The sequence below is a fragment of the Pseudophryne corroboree genome, chromosome 1, assembly GCF_028390025.1.
Source record: "Pseudophryne corroboree isolate aPseCor3 chromosome 1, aPseCor3.hap2, whole genome shotgun sequence".
NCBI lineage: Eukaryota > Metazoa > Chordata > Amphibia > Anura > Myobatrachidae > Pseudophryne > Pseudophryne corroboree.
Genome location: NC_086444.1, coordinates 486302859 through 486322577, shown reverse-complemented (window position 1 = coordinate 486322577; position 19719 = coordinate 486302859). Strand labels below are relative to the sequence as shown.

The following is a 19719-nucleotide window of genomic DNA, read 5'->3' as shown; positions in this document are numbered from 1 at the left end:
CTAGGTCGACATGTTCTAGGTTGACAGGTCAAAAGGTCGACATGAGTTTTTCACAATTTTTTTCTTTTTTTTAACCTTTTCATACTTAACGATCCACGTGGACTACGATTGGAACGGTAATCTGTGCCGAGCGAAGCGGTAGCGGAGCGAAGGCACCATGCCCGAAGCGAGGGGACGCGGTGCACTAATTGGGGTTCCCGGTCACTCTACGAAGAAAACGACACCAAAATAACATGAAAAACTCATGTCGACCTTTTGACCTGTCGACCTAGAACATGTCGACCTAAAGACCCTGTCGACCTAGACACCCTGTCGAACTAGTTTACTGTCGACCAATAGTGGTCGACCTAGTTACTGTCGACTTTCAATACCACACCCCATTTGCAGAGAGAGTTAGATTTGAGTGGGTTATTTTGTTTCTGTGCAAGGTAAATACTGGCTGCTTTATTTTTACACGCCAATTTAGATTTCAGTTTGAACACGCCCCACCCAAATCTAACTTTCTCTGCACATGTTATATCTGCCCCTCCTGCAGTGCACATGGTATTGCCCAACTGCTAACACATTTGATGCTGCGATCAACTCAGAATTAGGCCCATACTACTAACAGCTAAACATCCATTCTCTCCTTGGCTAGCTAACTGTGAAATATGTCTGGTCATTATAGTATGGTACAGAGAATATTTTTTATTCACTTTTAGCTTTAGAAATGTACTCCTCTTTCATGCTATGCTGTGGTGTATATGCATAAATGGCACCAACACATACTATAGTGTTACAGCAGGTTATATGAAGTAGACAAATTATGCATATTTTTCATAACATGTGAATCACTCCATACAGCCTGTTGTATAGTGAACTATTTATCTATAAAGGCCACCAAAATTGTGACACTGAAATGAGTATGTACCATATTTTTACTGTGTGAAAGCTGCTCCTCCCCATGATCCGCATTAGTAGACTTGGGAAAAAGACTGGGCAGAAGTGCTGGAGGACTAAGGGGGTCATTCCGAGTTGATCACTCGCTAGCAGTTTTTAGCAGCCGTGCAAACGCTAAGCCGCCGCCCTCTGGGAGTGTATCTTAGCTTAGCAGAAGTGTGAACGATTGCATCGCAGAGCGGCTACAAAAAGTGCAGTTTCTGAGTAGCTTCAGACCTACTCAGCGCTTGCGATCACTTCAGCCCATTCAGTTCCAGATTGGACATCACAAAAACGCCCTGCGTTCGGCCAGCCATGCCTGCGTTTTTCCTGGCACGCCTGCATTTTTTCGGACACGCCCTGAAAACGGTCAGTTGATACCCAGAAACGCCCACTTCATGTCAATCACTCTGCGGTTAGCAGTGCGACTGAAAAGCTTTGCTAGACCTTGTGTAAAATTACATAGGTCATTGTGAAAGTACGTCGCGCGTGCACACTGCGCTGCGTGCGCAGAAGTGCCAGTTTTTCCATTAATCGCACCGCAGCGAATATTTTCAGCTAGCGATCAACTCGGAATGACCCCCAATAACTGGACAGATATTCGAGAGAATTCTGCCTCAAGCTCTATTTACGTTAAACTAAAAGAGAAGATCTATAAACTATTTTATAGATGGCAAATTTATTAAGTTCCATCTCGTTTAAATAAACTGTAGCCAGATGCAGTACATCGGACAGATGCTGGAGAGGCTGCCCTACTGAAGGCACTCTCGTCCATGTATGGTGGACATGTCCCAAAGTCTCGAATCTCTGGTGAGATCTCATTGACACTGTCCCATGCGTGTCCAAGATTTTTCTTTTACCACTGTGACTACCAACAGCCGCTCGGCACCAAAATAAACTACTATGTCCCATAGTCACAGCCACCACTTGTCAGTTGGCAGCTGATTGGGGGGAAAAATGACCCCGCCCCCCTCCATCACTCCAAACAATAATCTCCAGAATTTGGTATATTACGAGATGGAATTCATGCTTAGTATCTAATTCGTCTAAATCATTTGATAACATCTGGAGCCCATGGCTTGCGTCACATAACTATCATTCCCCATTTGAGTAAGGCTGACACATCCTGTTTGTCTGATATGACCCCATTATCTTTCAATAAAGTTAAACGGAAAAAAAAAAATGCTATGAAATGTATGGTGAGATGTTCTTTAGAGGTATTGCTGTATAGTGACAGGTAAAACAGCATCATACCTAACATTAGGCAACATATAATTAACTCAGACATTCTGTCAGCCTATGCTCATCACTACACATAGCCAAACTGTGTCCATATTACTTTAACTGGCACTAATGTCATGACGGTACTTCCTCCTCTGCTGTACACCATCCAGGAACAATGACTAGCAGCTACAATAGCGGAAAGAAACTGTATCATGAGATGCTTACCCTGTTTTTGCTGCCAGAGCTGCACTACAGTAAAATGATACTACATGACACTGGCCTCTATAAGTGATCCAGTATCAAGGGTGCATTCCTAAGTCATGATGGAACGGGGGGATGAAAAGCACTGCTACATGTGTTCACCAGAAATTTGTAGGGTGCAGCATTTAGTGGGGGTGTAGCCTTCAATGTGCGCAACACTTCTAATGGCTGTTTCTTTTCTAGCAGCTTTTTGGACGAATTTCAGAGTGCAGCCTTTAAAATAACATTATACAAGACATTTTAGAAAAAAAAGTTCTTCAGTGTATTAACCTGTATGGTATGACATTGTGTTACTCGGATGTATACCTTTTTGATATTAATGTTTACAGTCAAACCATACTTGCCCATCCTCCCAGAAGATTAGTCAAGCCTCCCGCATTCTTCACTGGAGTAGTGGGTGGGATGAAGGAGGCTGTAATGCTCTCACGCTAGAAATCAAGGGGCAGATTTATCAAGGCTTGGAGAGAGATAAAGTAGAGAGAGATAAAGTACCAATCAATGAGCTCCAAACTGCCATGTTACAGGCTGTGCTTGAAAAATGGCAGTTAGGAGCTGATTGCTGGTAATTTACTTCTCTCTACTTATCTCTCTCCAAGCTTTGATATTTATGTCCCCAAGTCACCATGGCCCCGCTCCCTGTGTCACAGTACCGCAAATCAAGACAGCATGTCATAAGGGCGGCGCCATAATGATGTGATAATCGGCACCACGCCGCAGTCCCTCCTCCTCTCCTGGATGGGTAAAAAGATTACAAGTATTTTTTTGACCTACGCATCCAATGATGTTTTAATGCTTCCCCATTGATGTCACACATCCCATTCCAGTAGGCCATACCCCTAAATAATTATTTGGGAGAGGGTAATCATATCTTAATTAGATTGACAGGAAGGAGATAAAGAGATACAGGGGAAGAGAAAGTGGTGAACATCATAGAACTGTACTACCCTGCAGTCAGATGTGTTACCACCATCACGAACACAAGGTAAAGCTCTATACCAACAGCAGTATATACAGCTATCCTTTAATATCTAAAGACAAGTATACAATCTTAAAACAATTACATTTTATTCAGGAGGCATAAAAAGTACTTTGATACATTTTTGTAGTAGTTCAGTATTTTCATCAGACAAGATCCTTTACTACTTTTTCATATACAGTGCTGAGAGGACAAATGGTAGAACCTGAATTTTATACAAGTGAAGTAAATGAAAATATTGCAACAATATAGTTAGGAGCATAACAAGAGGCTGTGGGAGAAGATGTTTCAGCAAGCCAGAGAGGCTCTGTGTAATAATAATATGATAATGGCCTACTATGTAGTTAATAAATACCTCAATTAACTGTAAATGTATAATGAACAAACTAATCATTCTAAAATGTATATACAGTAATTCAACAATATCAAAACAATATAATAATGAGTGAACTACTTGTCACACTGTGCACTGTAATGTACTGTATCTTAGAGGTGCTGCCCATGGCATGTTGCAGCAGGCAGGTCGAAGCAACGAGACTTGATATTGTACAAATTACATCGTAATAGCCCATTAGGAGATGAACACTTACATTTCATTTGTTTGGATATGGGTTTGTTTGGGTCAAGCCAATGCTGGGAAGAGAAAGCAAGGGACAGTGGTTAGAGCACAACCTAACAAATACAGTATAGACACATATATATGCTCACTGTGTACACCTGCTGTGTCACCCCGGCCTGTCATCTCTTCACCTTTTAGATTGTAAGCTTGCAAGAGCAAGGCCTTCTTTCCTCATGTGCCTTTCCTTTTCTTACTTACACAATCTTATGCTGCTTTCAGATCGCAAATGCCGGATCCCACCCGGTAAGAGAAACGTGTCCTTATCGGGTGGGATCCGGCATTTGCGCTCCTTTGCTGGCTTTCCGACCCGGCAATATACCGGATCGGTTGCCATAGCAGCGGGGGGCGCAGCAGCAGCAGGGGCGGGGGTGGAGGCGGCGCTGGGAGATGAGCTCATCTCCTGCGCCGCCTCTCCCTATGCTGTGAATGGGAACCGTGTCGCATCGGAACGGCTCCCATTCACACTGCACCTGACCCGGTATTCAACCCGGTAATTACCCTTCTTTTTTACCGGGTTGAATTACCGGGTCAGGCGACCCGCTAATTCAGCAAAGGAGCTTTCACATCGCACACTGACCCGTTTCGACATGGCAATATGCCGCGTCGATACCGGGTTATTTGTGCGATGTGAAAGGGGTATTATACTCCTTACTCCCTTTGATGGCACCTAACCCCGGGTTTTCTATACCTGTCCTATTTATATTGTCTCGTACTGTGAGTGCTGTTTTCTTGTTTGCTCATTTGATTATGTACTGTGTAATGGACGCTGCGGATCCTTTGTGGTGCCATATAAATAAAGGTTAATAATAACAATAATAATAATAATAATATACACATATTACAACTGAGTATCTCACAATACTTATTAATAAATAATTCACATCTCCAATGCGAGATCCCACCCGGGAATTGGAAACGGGTCCTTTCAAGGTGGGACCCAGCATTGGAGACTATCTGCTGGATTCCCGACCCGGCAAATTGCCAGGTCGGTTGCCACAGCGGCAGGGGGCGCAGCCGTCAGTGGGGGCGGAGGCGGCACTGGGAGATGAGCACATCTCCCAGCCGCCTCTCCCAATCTAGTAAACAGGTCCCGGGTCGCCTCAACCTGGGAATCCGCTTATGCTGCCAATGACCCGGTATTCAACCTGGGAAAAACACTGCTTTATTCCCGGGTTGAATCACCGGGTCTATCGACCCGGGAATTCGGTCATGGCCGTGTCGACCCGGCATACCGGGTTATTTGTGTGATGTGAAAGGGGTATGAGTTATACATTCTCATGTGTATAGGTGCAGCTGGTGGTCATCTACAGTACTACCAGTAACATTGATTGACCAAACCTTAGATATATATCGAATTATGCCATATTCATCTAGACATTCAGCCCTTTCCAACTGCCATAGCAACCCCCTGGTTTCCGCATTAATTAGCATAAACGGCACATAGTTCTAGAAATGGTTTTGCCGTAATAAGGAGAGTTATGGTAGACTTACCATGGTTAACTCTTTCTGCGAGATTCATTGGGTTCCACAGGGAAACATCGGGGTGTAGAGTAGATCTTGATCCAGAGGCACCAACAGACTAAAGCTTTAGGCTGTCCCGGGATGCATTGGGGCCTCCTCTATAAACCCCGCCTCCAGGCACTGGAGCTCAGTTTCGTTAACTAGTCAAATGCAGGCAAGAGAGAAGGCAGATGTTAGCCACATAGAACCACATTCTCATGACAGGAGAAGGGACCAGCGGCTAATTCCATACAAACCCATAGAAGCTACGTGCGTCAGGGTGGGTGCCCTGTGGAACCAATGTACCTTGCAGAAAGAGAGTTAACCATTGTAAGTCTACCATAACTCTTCTTTTGTGCAGCAGGGTACATTGTGTTCCACAGGGAAACATCGGGGATGTCCTAAAGCAGTTCCTCAAGGGAGGGGACACGCCTTAACAGGTATGAGAATCCAGCGTCCAAAGGAAGCATCCTGGGACGAACGTGTTCACTGAGGACCACATAGCCGCCTTGCACAATTGTTCTGCAGACACGTCATGGCGGGCCACACAAGAAGGTCCAACAGACCGAGTAGAATGGGCTTTAATAGCAGCAGGAGCTGGGAGTCCAGCCTGCGTATAAGCCTGTGCAATCAGCATTCTAATCCATCTGGACAAAGTTTGCTTATTCGCAGGTCAGCCACGTTTGTGAAAACCAAACATGACAAAAGGGGAATCTGACCTCCTGATAGAGGCAGTCCTCTCCACATATATACGGCGAGCCCTAACCACATCCAAAGACCACTCTATGGAGGACAAATCAGAAGAGATAAAGGCTGGAACCACAATCTCTTGGTTAAGGTGAAAAGATGACACCACCTTCGGTAAATAACCTGGCCGAGTTCTAAGAACTGCCCGGCCATGATGAAATATCAGAAAGGGTGGAAGACAGGACAAAATGCCTAAGTCCGACACCCTTCTAGCAGAAGCAATAGCCAGTAAAAACAAGACCTTGGCTGTAAGACATTTAAGGTCCACAGACTCAAGAGATTCAAATGGAGACTCTTGCAGGGCATTCAGGACAACAGACAGATCCCATGGATCCACAGGAGGGACATAGGGAGGCTGAATCTGTAAGACACCCTGAGTGAATGTATGAACGTCAGGCATAAAAGCAATTTTTCTTTGAAACCAAACCAACAAGGCAGATATATGAACCTTGAGGGAGGCCAGATGAAGGCCTTAATCTACGCCGCGTTGCAGAAAAGCCAGAATTCTGGAAGTTCTGAATCTGTATGCATCATAATTCTTATCAGCACATCAAGGGAAGTAAGAATTCCAGACCCTGTAATAAATCTGGGCAGATGCCGGTCTGCGAGCTTTCAACATAGTTCAGATGAAATCATTTGGCCCTCAGGAGTGATGCTTCAAGAGCCATGCCGTCAAAGCCAGTCTGCCCAGGTCCGGATAAAGACAAGGGCCTGTACGAGGAGGTCTGGGCGCTGAGGAAGTAGAAGGGGATGCTCTGTCGATAGACCCTGTAGGTCTGAGAACCAATGCCGTTTGGGCCACGCTGGAGCAACTAGAAGTAGTATTCCTCCTTCTTATTTGAACTTCCGCAGTACCCTGGGCAGGAGTGACACTGGAGGGAACGTGTAGGGCAGCTGAATGTGCCATGGAATTGCTAATGCGTCCACAAACGCTGCTTGAGAATCCCTGGTTCTTGATCTGAAGACCGGAACCTTGTGATTGTGTCGAGACGCTATCAGGTCTACATCTGGTAGGCCCCACTTGTCCACTAGGAGTTGAAAGACATCCGGATGAAGACTCCACTCTCCGGCGTGCACGTCCTGGTGACTGAGGAAGTCCGCTTCAAGGTTTAGGACACCCGGAATGAACAGTGCCGATATTGCTGGCAGATGGCGTTCCGCCCAAAGAAGGATTTTTGACACTTCCACCATAGCCATGCGGCTTCGAGTGCCGTCTTGATGGTTTATATATGCCAGTGTGGTGGCATTGTCTGACCATACATGAACATGCCTGTTCTGTACCAGAGGCAGCGCAAGAGTCAATGCACTGAACACCGCCCGCAACTCCAGAATGTTTATTTGGAGGAGTGATTCCTCCTTGGTCCATTGACCCTGAAAAGAGTGTGGCTCCAACACCGCACCCCATCCCCTCAGACTGGCATCCATTGTCAGCAGGACCCAGTCGGTGATCCAGAAGGGACTGACCCTGCTCAATTGCTGGTCCTGCAGAGGGCGGGAATAAAATTGATTGTACTCTACCATGTCAAATACCAACACCATCAGGCCAAGTACTTGCATCGCCGAGTGTATCGACACTGCGGGGCAACAAAGGAAGCATCTTATCCTGTCCTGAAGCTTCAGGACCTTTTCTGGAGACAGAAACAGTCACTGACTGTGTGTTTCTAGGAGTGCCCCCAGGTGCACCATGCTCTGAGCTGGGACCAGCAAGGATTTCTTCTAATTGATGAGCCACCCGTGGGCTCATAGGAAGCTTACTGTCAGTTGCAGATGACTGAGGAGGACATTGTGGGATTTTAAATCAGCAAGTCGTCCAGATACGGCAGGATCCTGACTCCCTGGCGACGGAGATGGGCCGTCCTTGGAGAAGGGCCATGACCTTGGAGAAGATCCGAGGAGTTGTAGCCAGTCCAAATAGCAGAGCTTGGAACTGATAATGTGAGTCGCCAATAGCAAACCACAGATACTGTTGATGCAACATGGCAATAGGTATGTGCAGGTACGCATCCTGTATATCCAAGGATACCATATTATCTCCGGGTTCCATAGCCAGTACAATTGAGTGCAGTGTTTCCATAAGAAACTTGGACACTCTCACAAACTTGTTCAGTGATTTGAAGTTGAGTATAGGCCGGAAAGACCCATTGGGTTTCGGAACTAGAAACAGGGTCGAGTAGTATCCTCTGCCTCTGTGGGACAGAGGTACCAGCACTACCACTCCTGTATTCAGGAGGGAACTCACAACCTTTTGCAGAGCTTGTGCCTTTAACGGATCCGAAGGGATAACCATGGTGCAAAAAATGGCAAGGGGGGCGTCTCTTGAATGACACTGCGTACCCGTGAGAGACTACTTCCAGCACCCATGCGTCTGAAGTGGTCTTTAACCAGACCTGAGTGAACTACAGAAGTCGGCCTCTTTACCCTGGGGTCCCCCAGGGGGAGGCCCGCCCCATCATGCAGCAGATTTGTCTTCTTTAGAAGCCAGCTGACAGGCCGCCCAGGATTGTTTAGCCTTGGGCTTTGGGCTTTTGGGAGCAGGAGACTGTCTCGGTTATTCCTGACCTTTTGCTTTCCTTTGAGGCCGAAAGGAACGAAAAGTGGTACATTTTGCCTTCTGTGCAGAAGGATTAGTATTTGGGAGAGTAATTTTATTGAGGTCTTCCCTAAACAAAATGTCCCTCTTAAAGGGGAGTACCTCCAAGGTCTTTTTGGAGTCTAGGTCCACCTTCCATGACCTCAACCACAGAATCCGGCATCCAGGACAGACGTAGTCGACGCCTTGGCTGCCAACACACCCGCCTCAGAGGACACCTCCTGAATGTAATAGGCGGCAGTGATAATGTGAGACAGGTATTGTCTGGCATTGCCAGATATATCCTTGGGCACTCTTCCTCTAATGCCTGAACCCATGCTTCAATACCTTTTGCAGCCCAAGAGGCTGCAATAGTGGGTCTATCTAGAGCACCTGTAAGGGAGTAAATACATATCAGGCATCCCTCCACGCGCTTATCTGTCGGATCCTTCAGTGAAGTGACAGTGGTGACAGGCAGAGTGGATGACACCACTAGGCAGATGACATGAGAATCTACGGGCGGTGGATTTTCCCACTTGTTAAATAACTCTGCAGGGAGAGGATAGCGAGCCAAGGCCCGTTTAGACAGAGGGAATTTCTTCCCAGGATTAGACATGGATTCCTGCCGTCCACCAAATGGTCAGAATGAGGTAATATATTTTTAACCACCTTAGGCCGTTTAAACATATCAGTTTGCTTAGCCACAGTAGTGGAATCCCCATCATCAGTGATTTGTAGGATCTGCTTAATAGCAACCACTATGGCAGGGACATCAATTTGCAATGGAGAATCCTCGCCAGAAACAGGGACATCAATTTGCAATGGAGAATCCTCGCCAGAAACACCTGATTCAGTGTCTGACAGGACAGCATGCTCCCCCTCCTCTTCAGATGAAACATCTGAGAGATACGTGGATTGTAAGGAGGAAGCAGCCCGCTTAGATGACCCAGAGACACGGGAGTGACCTGGAGTAGACTTTTGTCTGACCAAGGATTGATTTAATTGCGGCAACTGGCTAGACAAGTTTTCCGGCCAAGGCGGATGGATTAACCATAGGGACAAGTTGTGGCTGTAGTGGCACAGGTGGTCCCATAGGTATTCCTCCAGAGTACCTAGTAGGTTTGTGAATGCAGCCCAGGGTGGCTCCTGATTGGTTACAGGAGCTGCGGACTGACTGGGAGATGTATGACACACAGTACACAGACCATCATACAAAACTTCCCCCTATGGTAAATCTTTGGCGCATGCTCTGCATGATGCAGGAACATCCACAGACTTACTGCCCTTCTTGTTAGACATTGTACACAAATGCAACACCAGAGCGGTTTAGTACGATAAAGCCAGACAGAGTACAATACCTGCAAATAAATCCGTTAGTATGTGACTGAATACACAGTACACAACACACGGCAAATAAATCCGGTATTATGTGACTGAGTACACAGTAGAATACCTGTAATGGGTAAATACTGTGACACACTATATATGAGCCAGACGCACATAGTCCCTTAGGGTATAGAATATAGTGATAGATATATCTGGGATACACTGAAAGTGAAACCACACAGCAGATACAGGCACACACAGATACAGGCTATGCAGATAATTATTATGACAATAAAACTGCACTGGACTAGAATATGTACAGATATACAGTTGTGCTCATAAGTTTACATACCCTAGCAGAATTTGTGATTTTCTGGCCATTTGTCAGAGAATATGAATGATAACTCACAAACTTTTCTTTTACTCATGGTTAGTGGTTGGGTGATGCCATTTATTGTCAAACAACTGTGTTTACTCTTTTTAAATCATAATGACAACAGAAACTACCCAAATGACCCTGATCAAAAGTTTACATACCCCAGTTCTTAATACGGTGTATTGCCCCCTTTAACATCAATGACAACTTGAAGTCTTTTGTGGTAGTTGTGGATGAGGTTCTTTATTTTCTCAGATGGTAAAGCTGCCCATTCTTCTTGGCAAAAAGCCTCCAGTTCCTGTAAATTCTGGGCTGTCTTGCATGAACTGCATGTTTGAGATCTCCCCAGAGTGGCTCAATGATATTGAGGTCAGGAGACTGAGATGGCCACTCCAGAAGCTTCACTTTATTCTGCTGTAGCCAATAACAGGTCGACTTGGCCTTGTGTTTTGGATCATTGTCATGTTGGAACGTCCAAGTACTTCCCATGCGCAGCTTCCGGGCTGATGAGTGTAAATTTTCCTCCAGTATTTTCTGATAACACGCTGCATTCATCTTGCCATCAATTTTGACCAAGTTTCCAGTGCCTTTGTAGCTCACACATCCCCAAAACATCAGCGATCCACCTCAGTGTTTCACAGTAGGAATGGTGTACCTTTCATCATAGGTCTTGTTGACTCCTCTCCAAATGTAACGTTTATGGTTGTGGCCAAAAAGTTCAATTTTGGTCTCATCACTCCAAATGACTTTGTTCCAGAAGTTTTGAGGCTTGTCTCTGTGTTGTTTGGAGTATTGTAAGCGGGTTACTTTGCGGCATTTGCGTAGTAATGGCTTTCTTCTGGCAACTCGACCATGCAGCCCATTTTTCTTCAAATGCCTCCTTATTGTGCATCTTGAAACAACCATACCACTTTTTTTCAAAGAGTCCTGTATTTCAGCTGAAGTTATTTGTGGATTTTTCTTTGCATCACGAACAATTTTCCTGGCAGTTGTGGCTGAAATTTTTGTTGGTCTACCTGACCGTGATTTGGTTTCCACAGAATCCCTCATTTTCCACTTCTTAATTAGAGTTTGAACACTGCTGATTGGCATTCTCAATTGCTTGGATATCTTTTTATATCCCTTTCCTGTTTTATACAGTTCAATTACTTTTTCCCGCAGATCCTTTGACAATTCTTTTGCTTTCCCCATGACTCAGAATCCAGACACGTCAGTGCAGCACTGGATGAAAGATGCAAGGGTCTTTCAGGAGTCCAGAAACTCACTGACCTTTTATACACACACACTGATTACAAGCAAACAGATCACAGGTGAGGATGGTTACCTTTAGTAGCCATTCAAACCCATTTGTGTCAACTTGTGTGCATGTTATCAGGCCAAAATCTCCAGGGTATGTAAACTTTTGATCAGGGTCATTTGGGTAGTTTCTGTTGTCATTATGATTTAAAAAGAGTAAACACAGTTGTTTGACAATAAATGGCATCACCCAACCACTAACCATGAGTGAAAGAAAAGTTTGTGAGTTATCATTCATATTCTCTGACAAATGGCCAGAAAATCACAAATTCTGCTAGGGTATGTAAACTTATGAGCACAACTGTATATACAGTACCATTCAAAAGCTTGGACACACTGTCTCATTCAAATGATGAATGAGAAAGTGTGTCCAAACTTTTGACTGGTACTGTATGTATATATATATATATATATATATATATATATATATAGAAACATGTGCATAGGCACTCACTGTCCAAAAAATTACATTTGATTGAAGAAAGATAAATTATCTTTTTTATTTACTCACAGACCATAGAAAAAGTGCAAACGTGCATATTTTGTCGACGTGACATTTCGGTCCCCAAAGGACCATCTTCAGGACCAGCAACAGTGCATCCTATCTCCAAGGCAGCAAGAGAGCAGACTGAAGCACCATCACCACAAACACACATATATATACCAACATCAATCACCCAGAATTCCCTGTCTCAAAACCAATGCATCATGGGATGTTGAATACAACATATTACCAAATAGAAAATGATAACCCACTTTAAAGTAGCACATTATCAGCTTTGAAGTCAGCGCAACCGCGCTAAACTCAAACATATTCAGAGGCTACATTACAACAAACCAAACGCTTAAAAAACACTAATTGTCCGTGACTGGAAGAAGACGAACCCGGAAGTGCCTGCACGTCTCAACATTGCTGTAGAACGCATCCGTAAGAGTCATGCGTTCCACAACTAAGCGGCCCAACTTACACCTGCTTGGTAACCATGGCACTGGTTATCCGCGGCCAGGAGAAGCCGACCCCAGAAGTGCCAGCGCAACTTCGCAACAGTGTGGAACGCATCAGGAAGCATCATGCACTCCACACCAAAAATGTTTGTATACAACCATACTACTTATAGCGGCTGTTAACTCTGACCTCCCGGGCACATCTGCGGCAGTATCATAGATTAAACCACATAAGCAAATAATCAAAATGCACTGGCAATAAAGTAATTATGTCTGTAGGACAGGAAATTCTGGAGACAGACAAGGCACAGAAAGTATTAAAATATTAACACACTGTAGTTCAAAATAGTACAGTGTGAAAAAGACATAATAGAAATGCAATGTACATAAAAGCCTTATCCATGTACATAACATAATATAAAGACAATACAATTAAATGTAATCAAAAATCAGACAATACAAAAAAAAACAAAGCTGGTCACTTCTGGATGGGGAAAGATATAGCAAAAATGGTTATCCCAAAAAGATGTTATAAGGATTATTTTAATTTAAGCCACATGGGGAAATTGTATCAAGAACATAAATCCATCTTGCTTCCCGCTTCTGTCGGTCACCTCCTCTAACATTGGGAGGTATGTGGTCAATTAACATACACTTAAGGCTGGCAACAGAGTGACCAGCCAATGCAAAGTGTTTAGCCACTGGTTTATCGAAGACACCGGTTTCTATGGCAGCTCTAATATTAGACCTATGGTTGGCCATCCAATCTCTAAAGTTCCTTTTGGTCATGCCAACACAAACCAAGCTACAGGGGCATATTAGGATGTATACGACATAGTCCATCTGCCAATGCATCCGAAATTTGATATGGATCTTCTTGCCACTATGCAGATGGGAGAACGAAGATCCAGTTTGCAGAGATCTGTAAGTAGTACAGCGCGGTCCTAGACCGGAGGTATATATCAGAATACTTGTACAATATATCCTGTAATAGGTACTATTAACTAACGCTGTCTGTATAAAGACATGTAGAATACTCAAGTGTTTGTAAAGTCACAGCGATGTATACAGGCGGCTTTACAAGAGAGACATTGCCCTGCAGTCCCGGAGACCAGCCACAGCTATGCTTAGAAGATGGCGGCCAGCGTCTAAGTCAGGGAGTGAGGGAGAGTGTGAGGCAGCTCCTAAGGCGGGAAAATCTGCAGTAGATGGCGCCCTGCACCAGGGGACGGGCTACAGGTCAAGTGCCGGATCCCCTATGCTGGTCCTCACCGCCGGTACTACGGAGTCTTATTAAAATGGGCGTTAGTACACCCGACCTGTACTCCTATGCCCTGGCGGTCTAGTGGGGTCCCTGCTCGGTGACAGTGTCCACGCCAGCGTTGCGGTCCATCTCTCAAAACCGCAACAGGAATGCGATTTAATGGCGGGTCCCGTCTGGGGGACCCTCTTACCTTCTCCCCCTAGCAGCCACACGAACCAGGAGAGCATCTGCGACCAAGTGCCTAAAGCTGGAGCGTCTCCGCCGCAAGTACCCGGGAACATGCCACAGGAGTATGCGACGCCGATTGGGAGGTGATGGAGCCGCAGCACAGAATGTCACACTGACATATCAGCACTGTGGCCCTTGAAGTCTTCTTAGAAAGCTTTTCAGGGCTGCCCAGTGCAGCCCCCCTGTTAAGTAACCTGCTGCTGCAGGCACCAACTCGAAACTGAGCTCCAGTGCTTGGAGGCGGGGTTTATAGAGAAGGCCCCAATGCATCCTGGGACAGCCTAAAGCTTTAGCCTGTTGGTGCCTATGAATCAAGAGCCAATGTTTCCCTGTGGAACACAATGTACCCTGCTGCAGAAAAACAAGGTACATAACTGTGAGCATTTCTTGATCTGTCCAATCCAAATTACTATGAGGAGCTAATGCTGAAGTAAGCAAAAAGAATATAATTTACATGCTAAATTATTAACAAATAAAAGATGGAAATTGTCTTTACAACAAAGCAAAACTTTCTTTTCATCATAGTTGCTATGAAAGGAGAGGACATATAATATATGTCTGTGGTTTGTCATTCAGACCCCGCCCCCAAAAAAATAAAAAAAAAAAATAAAAAAAAATAAAACAACAACATAAAAATATAAAATCAATCATGGCAATTAGAGCAGTAGACTTCTTGCAGCGAGCATATAAATTATGAATTGCTACTTTGCTACTTTATGATTCTACTAATTATCAGCCCATAAAAATGATGGAACAACAGTACAGTAATGTCAGCGCCAGCGGCTGTGCACACCAGACGGAATAACACTTGAATTGGTCTGCCGGGTGTCATCTAGTGGCTTCCCCTCACATAGTTGAGAAACAACATTAGCCTTTTATTATATAGGATTATTTTTAATCATAAATGGGTCCTTCAGGTGTTTTACCTAATCCAACCAACCAGTTCCTAAATGTATTTTTTGAACCACAGTAATAGACAACAATATAAGTTCTGCGCTCCAAACAAGGTGCAGCTGTAAACCTGGTGTTCGCCTGAAAACACCCCATTAGATTGATAGTTAAATGGTTTCTTCAAGTTATGCTGACATGTGGAAACAGGAATTTGTTTTTAAAGTTCATATTCTCATATATTTTCTCAGAGTTGCTCAGTTTTAATTCTCATGAGTTTAGCAGGTGCAAGATATACAAAGTTGCAAATGGGTTCAAAAGAATGCGGTTATCTATGGGTTCCCATGGACAGCAGAATTGTCGATAAAACCAGTAAATATTTGCTTAATAATAATAATAATAATAATAATAATAATAATATAGGCAATACTGCCCCCCGCTGCTAATACAAAATACAGCTTATAGTGTACACATGACTTGATAACATTTTTGGCGAAGCTTAATGCATGCTCTATATATTAAATAATGTTTGATTCAAAAGGCTACATAAAACCCTTCCATGCGTAATAAAGAAAGAATACTGCTAGAACACCATAAGTATGTGTGGGCTCTCTTACTCTCTGGCCTTAACTCTTCTTTTTTATAGATCATCCTGGTTATGTGACAACTTGCCACTGTCAAGATATATAAAGAAAAAAGTTTGGTTTCAGCGCAACCTCGGGGTAAGTTGGGAGCTTTATGACGGATGATCTCCACCACTTTACATGAAAATACAGTACTATATACTCCAGATTAGTTTCTTATCCTCGAATATTCCCATTCTGTTTATTCTGTGTCTTCCACTTTCCTGGAACGTACAGGTCCGTGCCCTCTAAATATAGAGAAAGGAAGTGCGTCATTGCACTTCCTGTCCTGTGCTGTTTGTGTGTTCCACCTCGTGGAATGAGTGTTATAATAGTAATATAGAAGCAGGAAGTGCTAATCTATTTTTCAATCACAGCCTGTAACATGGCAGTTAGAAGCTGATTGGCTGGTACTTTCTCTCTCCCCACTTTATCTCTCTCCAAGGCTTAGTACATAGACCCCATTGTGAGAGGTCATATCAGCTGATTCAGTTTTCTACAAATGGATGACTTTTTCTCCATAGCTGAGTGACTTTACAAAGGCCAATTACGATGCGAGAAAGTCACATGATCAGTATACTGAGGTGAACAAGTACATCTTCCCTGCACTTCTACCATTACTACCTAATCTATGAATTTGCCAATTTACAGTCCTCATAGAAACCAAGATCATCCAGCCTCTTAGTTTTAGCTGCGGCAGCTGGCTTGCGCAACCCCAGGGGTGACAGATGAGTCGCAGATGGTCAGATGCTGTGTCCTAGGATGCAGCTCTGATCAGTAATGCATGCAAGAGGTGTGACACCACCTGCTGCATTACCATATTAGAGCTATCGCTGCTGCTTCCAATGTAAACAGCAGCGATAGTCCCTCCATCCACATCTGAATCAGGCCCTGTGTTCCAATCTGGTAACTCTAACATTTGCTGAGGGGCTCGGGAACATGCTTTGGGGAGATATTCGCCCTTTAACCACATGTAAAAACAATGTAAATTAATATACATACTCGTTGTCTATCTGGGTCAACAAAGCGGATTCCGAAGTAATCCTTTTCCATCAAGCTGTAGTGATTGCAGATATGATCAAGGAGAAACTGGCCTTTGGTCTCTTTCTGGAAGAGAAAGTGTGCATATCAGTTATAGGAGCATCATCTCGTAATTAGCCACTCAACATTGCAGAAAGGTAAACTACTCCCATTTCCCATGCCTCTTTTCATGAAATATAGGGGGGTAATTCCGAGTTGATCGCAGCAGGAACTTTGTTAGCAGTTGGGCAAAACCATGTGCACTGCAGGGGAGGCAGATATAACATGTGCAGAGAGAGTTAGATTTGGGTGGGTTATTTTGTTTCTGTGCAGGGTAAATACTGGCTGCTTTATTTTTACACTGCAATTTAGATTACAGTTTGAACACCCCCCACCCAAATCTAACGCTCTCTGCACATGTTATATCTGCACCCCCTGCAGTGTACATGGTTTTGCCCAACTGCTTCCAAAGTTCCTGCTGCGATCAACTCAGAATTACCCCCATATTCCATGAATAGCTACAGCTGTTCTCAGGTAGTACAGGCAATATATTCATACTTCTAAATAGCAATATTGATATACAGCACACTCTGGTGTAACCATACGTTAAAAGTCCACCAAAGATAAAGTCATTCTTTTCTCCTCCTTATGAATTTATTTTCTTTACGTGAGTTACTCAGAACATGGGAGAGAAATAAAACCTTTATAAGGTAATATTGTAAACACTCTGATAGTGAATTCCTTGTGTGCATCAAAGCCTTTAGGTCAAAGAATACAAGAAACAGATCCTAAGTCAATGTGGAATTCGTGAGAAAAAGGCATCTCATAAGTGGAAAAAAAAAAAACTTATGTTTTTATATTATTCGTTTTCTTTGCTGGACTTTTAATAAATGGTAACACCGGCATGAGCTGTACAACAGTATTGTTTTCTCCTTTTTTTCACTTGTATTTTCTTTGGTGAATACATCTACCAACATCATCGACCTTTTCCTGTATAGTTTTACAGTTTTTACTGCAAACTTCGAATGTGAATAATTAAATTTGAACTTAAAATACCATAGCCATTTAAAAAATGTGTGGGTTTTTTTTTTTTTTTTTTTTTTGGGGGGGGGGGGGGTTCATTAATATTCACACAAAAGAAAAAAGAAACAGATAACAAACAAACACAGTTGGATACAGACATGAGTCAAAGGAACGCAAAAAGAAAAATAATAACATCACAACAAAGTTAATAATAATAATGATAATAATAATAATAATAATACAGAACTTTCAGATATACTCTTGATGTCAAAAGTAAAATGTAAGGCGTGAATAGTACAGAATACCATGCTCAGCAACAGATTCATATATAAAATTAAAATAGGGGCAAAGAAGCCACCGCTCAGGACTGATCCTAGCCCCTAACCACCTTCCCCCCCCCCACCCCCAACACACACACCACCACTGTCACCACCACACACACCTCCACGACCATACTGGGATAAGTACTACGGGGACAACAGTTTGTTGTATTTGTTCAAGGCCTTCCTAACAGTGTAAAGGTACCTCTCATGATTTATCGTGTCATTCACTAATGCAGTCCATTTGCAACAATCAGGGGGAAGAACCCCAAGCCAATGTCTAGCCATAATACCCTTAGTTAGTGTCAGTAGCTTGAAGACATATATTTTGAAATGCCAAAAAAACATACTTACAAGAGGGTTAAGTGGAGGAAAAGCAAGAATAGGGTCACATATGCAGCCCCAAATTTTGGACCGGAACTGTTGAACGGTTATGGGATAAATGGTCAACCTAGTTAAGGTCGATGGTCATTAGGTAGACATTAACATGGTCTACATGTAAAAACTGTCTACACATTAAAATGATCGACACGGGACAGGTTAACACATGAAAAGGTCGACATAGATTTTGTAACTGTTTTTGGTGTAGTTTTTTCCGTAACATGACCAGGAACCCCAATTAGTGTACTGCTTCCCCTTGCATGGCTCGTAATGTGCTCAGCACAGGTTACTATTCCCAGTGGTAGTCCACATGGAAGGTAAAGTATGAAAAAGTTAAAAATCTATTTATTTATTTTTAAAAGCCATGTCGACATTTTCATGGGTCGTCCTGTCCTGTGTCGATCATTTTAATGTGTCTACAATTTTCCTATGTCCGTGTCAGTGTTGACTAATAGTGGTCAAGCTAATGACTGTTGACCTAAGTAGTGTCGACCTACCATCCGGATACCCTGTTGAACATCCTGGTATTCCTACAGTAAGTGCCAGAAACCAGTGTTGGAAACTCCACATCTCAGACAACGTGAATCTGACCTAAGACCCATATGAAGTAGGCCTAGACTGATATAGCATATTCTGCGTAGAACATAAAAATGTATTCATTTTAAACAAATGTTCAAATACTTTTTTTTCTATTATTGAAAAATATTTAAAAAGCATTTAAAATAAAAAATATTTAAAATAATTCATATGAACAGCAAATATGAAGCGCAAACATCAAACTACGAAAGTGAGTTTCAAAATCAAATCTGGTGCTGTGGAAGACTGTTCTACAAACATTTATTAGGATGTAAACCTAATGCATATTGGGGGTCATTCCGAGTTGGTCACTCGGTAAAAATCTTCGCATCGCAGCGATTTTCCGCTTAATGCGCATGCGCAATGTCCGCACTGCGACTGCGCCAAGTAAATTTGCTATGCACTTAGGAATTTTACTCACGGCATTTTCATCGTTCTGGCGATCGTAATGTGATTGACAGGAAATGGGTGTTACTGGGCGGAAACAGGCCGTTTTATGGGCGTGTGGGAAAAAACGCTACAGTTTCTGGAAAAAACGCAGGAGTGGCCGGAGAAACGGGGGAGTGTCTGGGCGAACGCTGGGTGTGTTTGTGACGTCAAACCAGGAACGACAAGCACTGAAATGATCGCAGATGCCGA

The 19719-nt window shown here is 43.5% G+C and overlaps 1 protein-coding gene across 4 annotated transcripts in view; it reads right to left on the bottom strand.

Annotated features, from left to right (window-relative positions):
• Positions 1-19719, bottom strand: part of FRMD3 (FERM domain containing 3) — a 366853-nt gene that overhangs the window by 146980 nt on the left and 200154 nt on the right. For all 4 annotated transcript variants that reach the window (XM_063913806.1, XM_063913809.1, XM_063913807.1 and 1 more), the window contains exons 2-3: positions 16763-16867; positions 3970-4012 (exon numbers count right to left, since the gene is read on the bottom strand). In XM_063913806.1, the coding sequence (XP_063769876.1) occupies positions 3970-4012; positions 16763-16867 (148 nt within the window). The remainder of the gene's footprint in view (positions 1-3969; positions 4013-16762; positions 16868-19719) is intronic.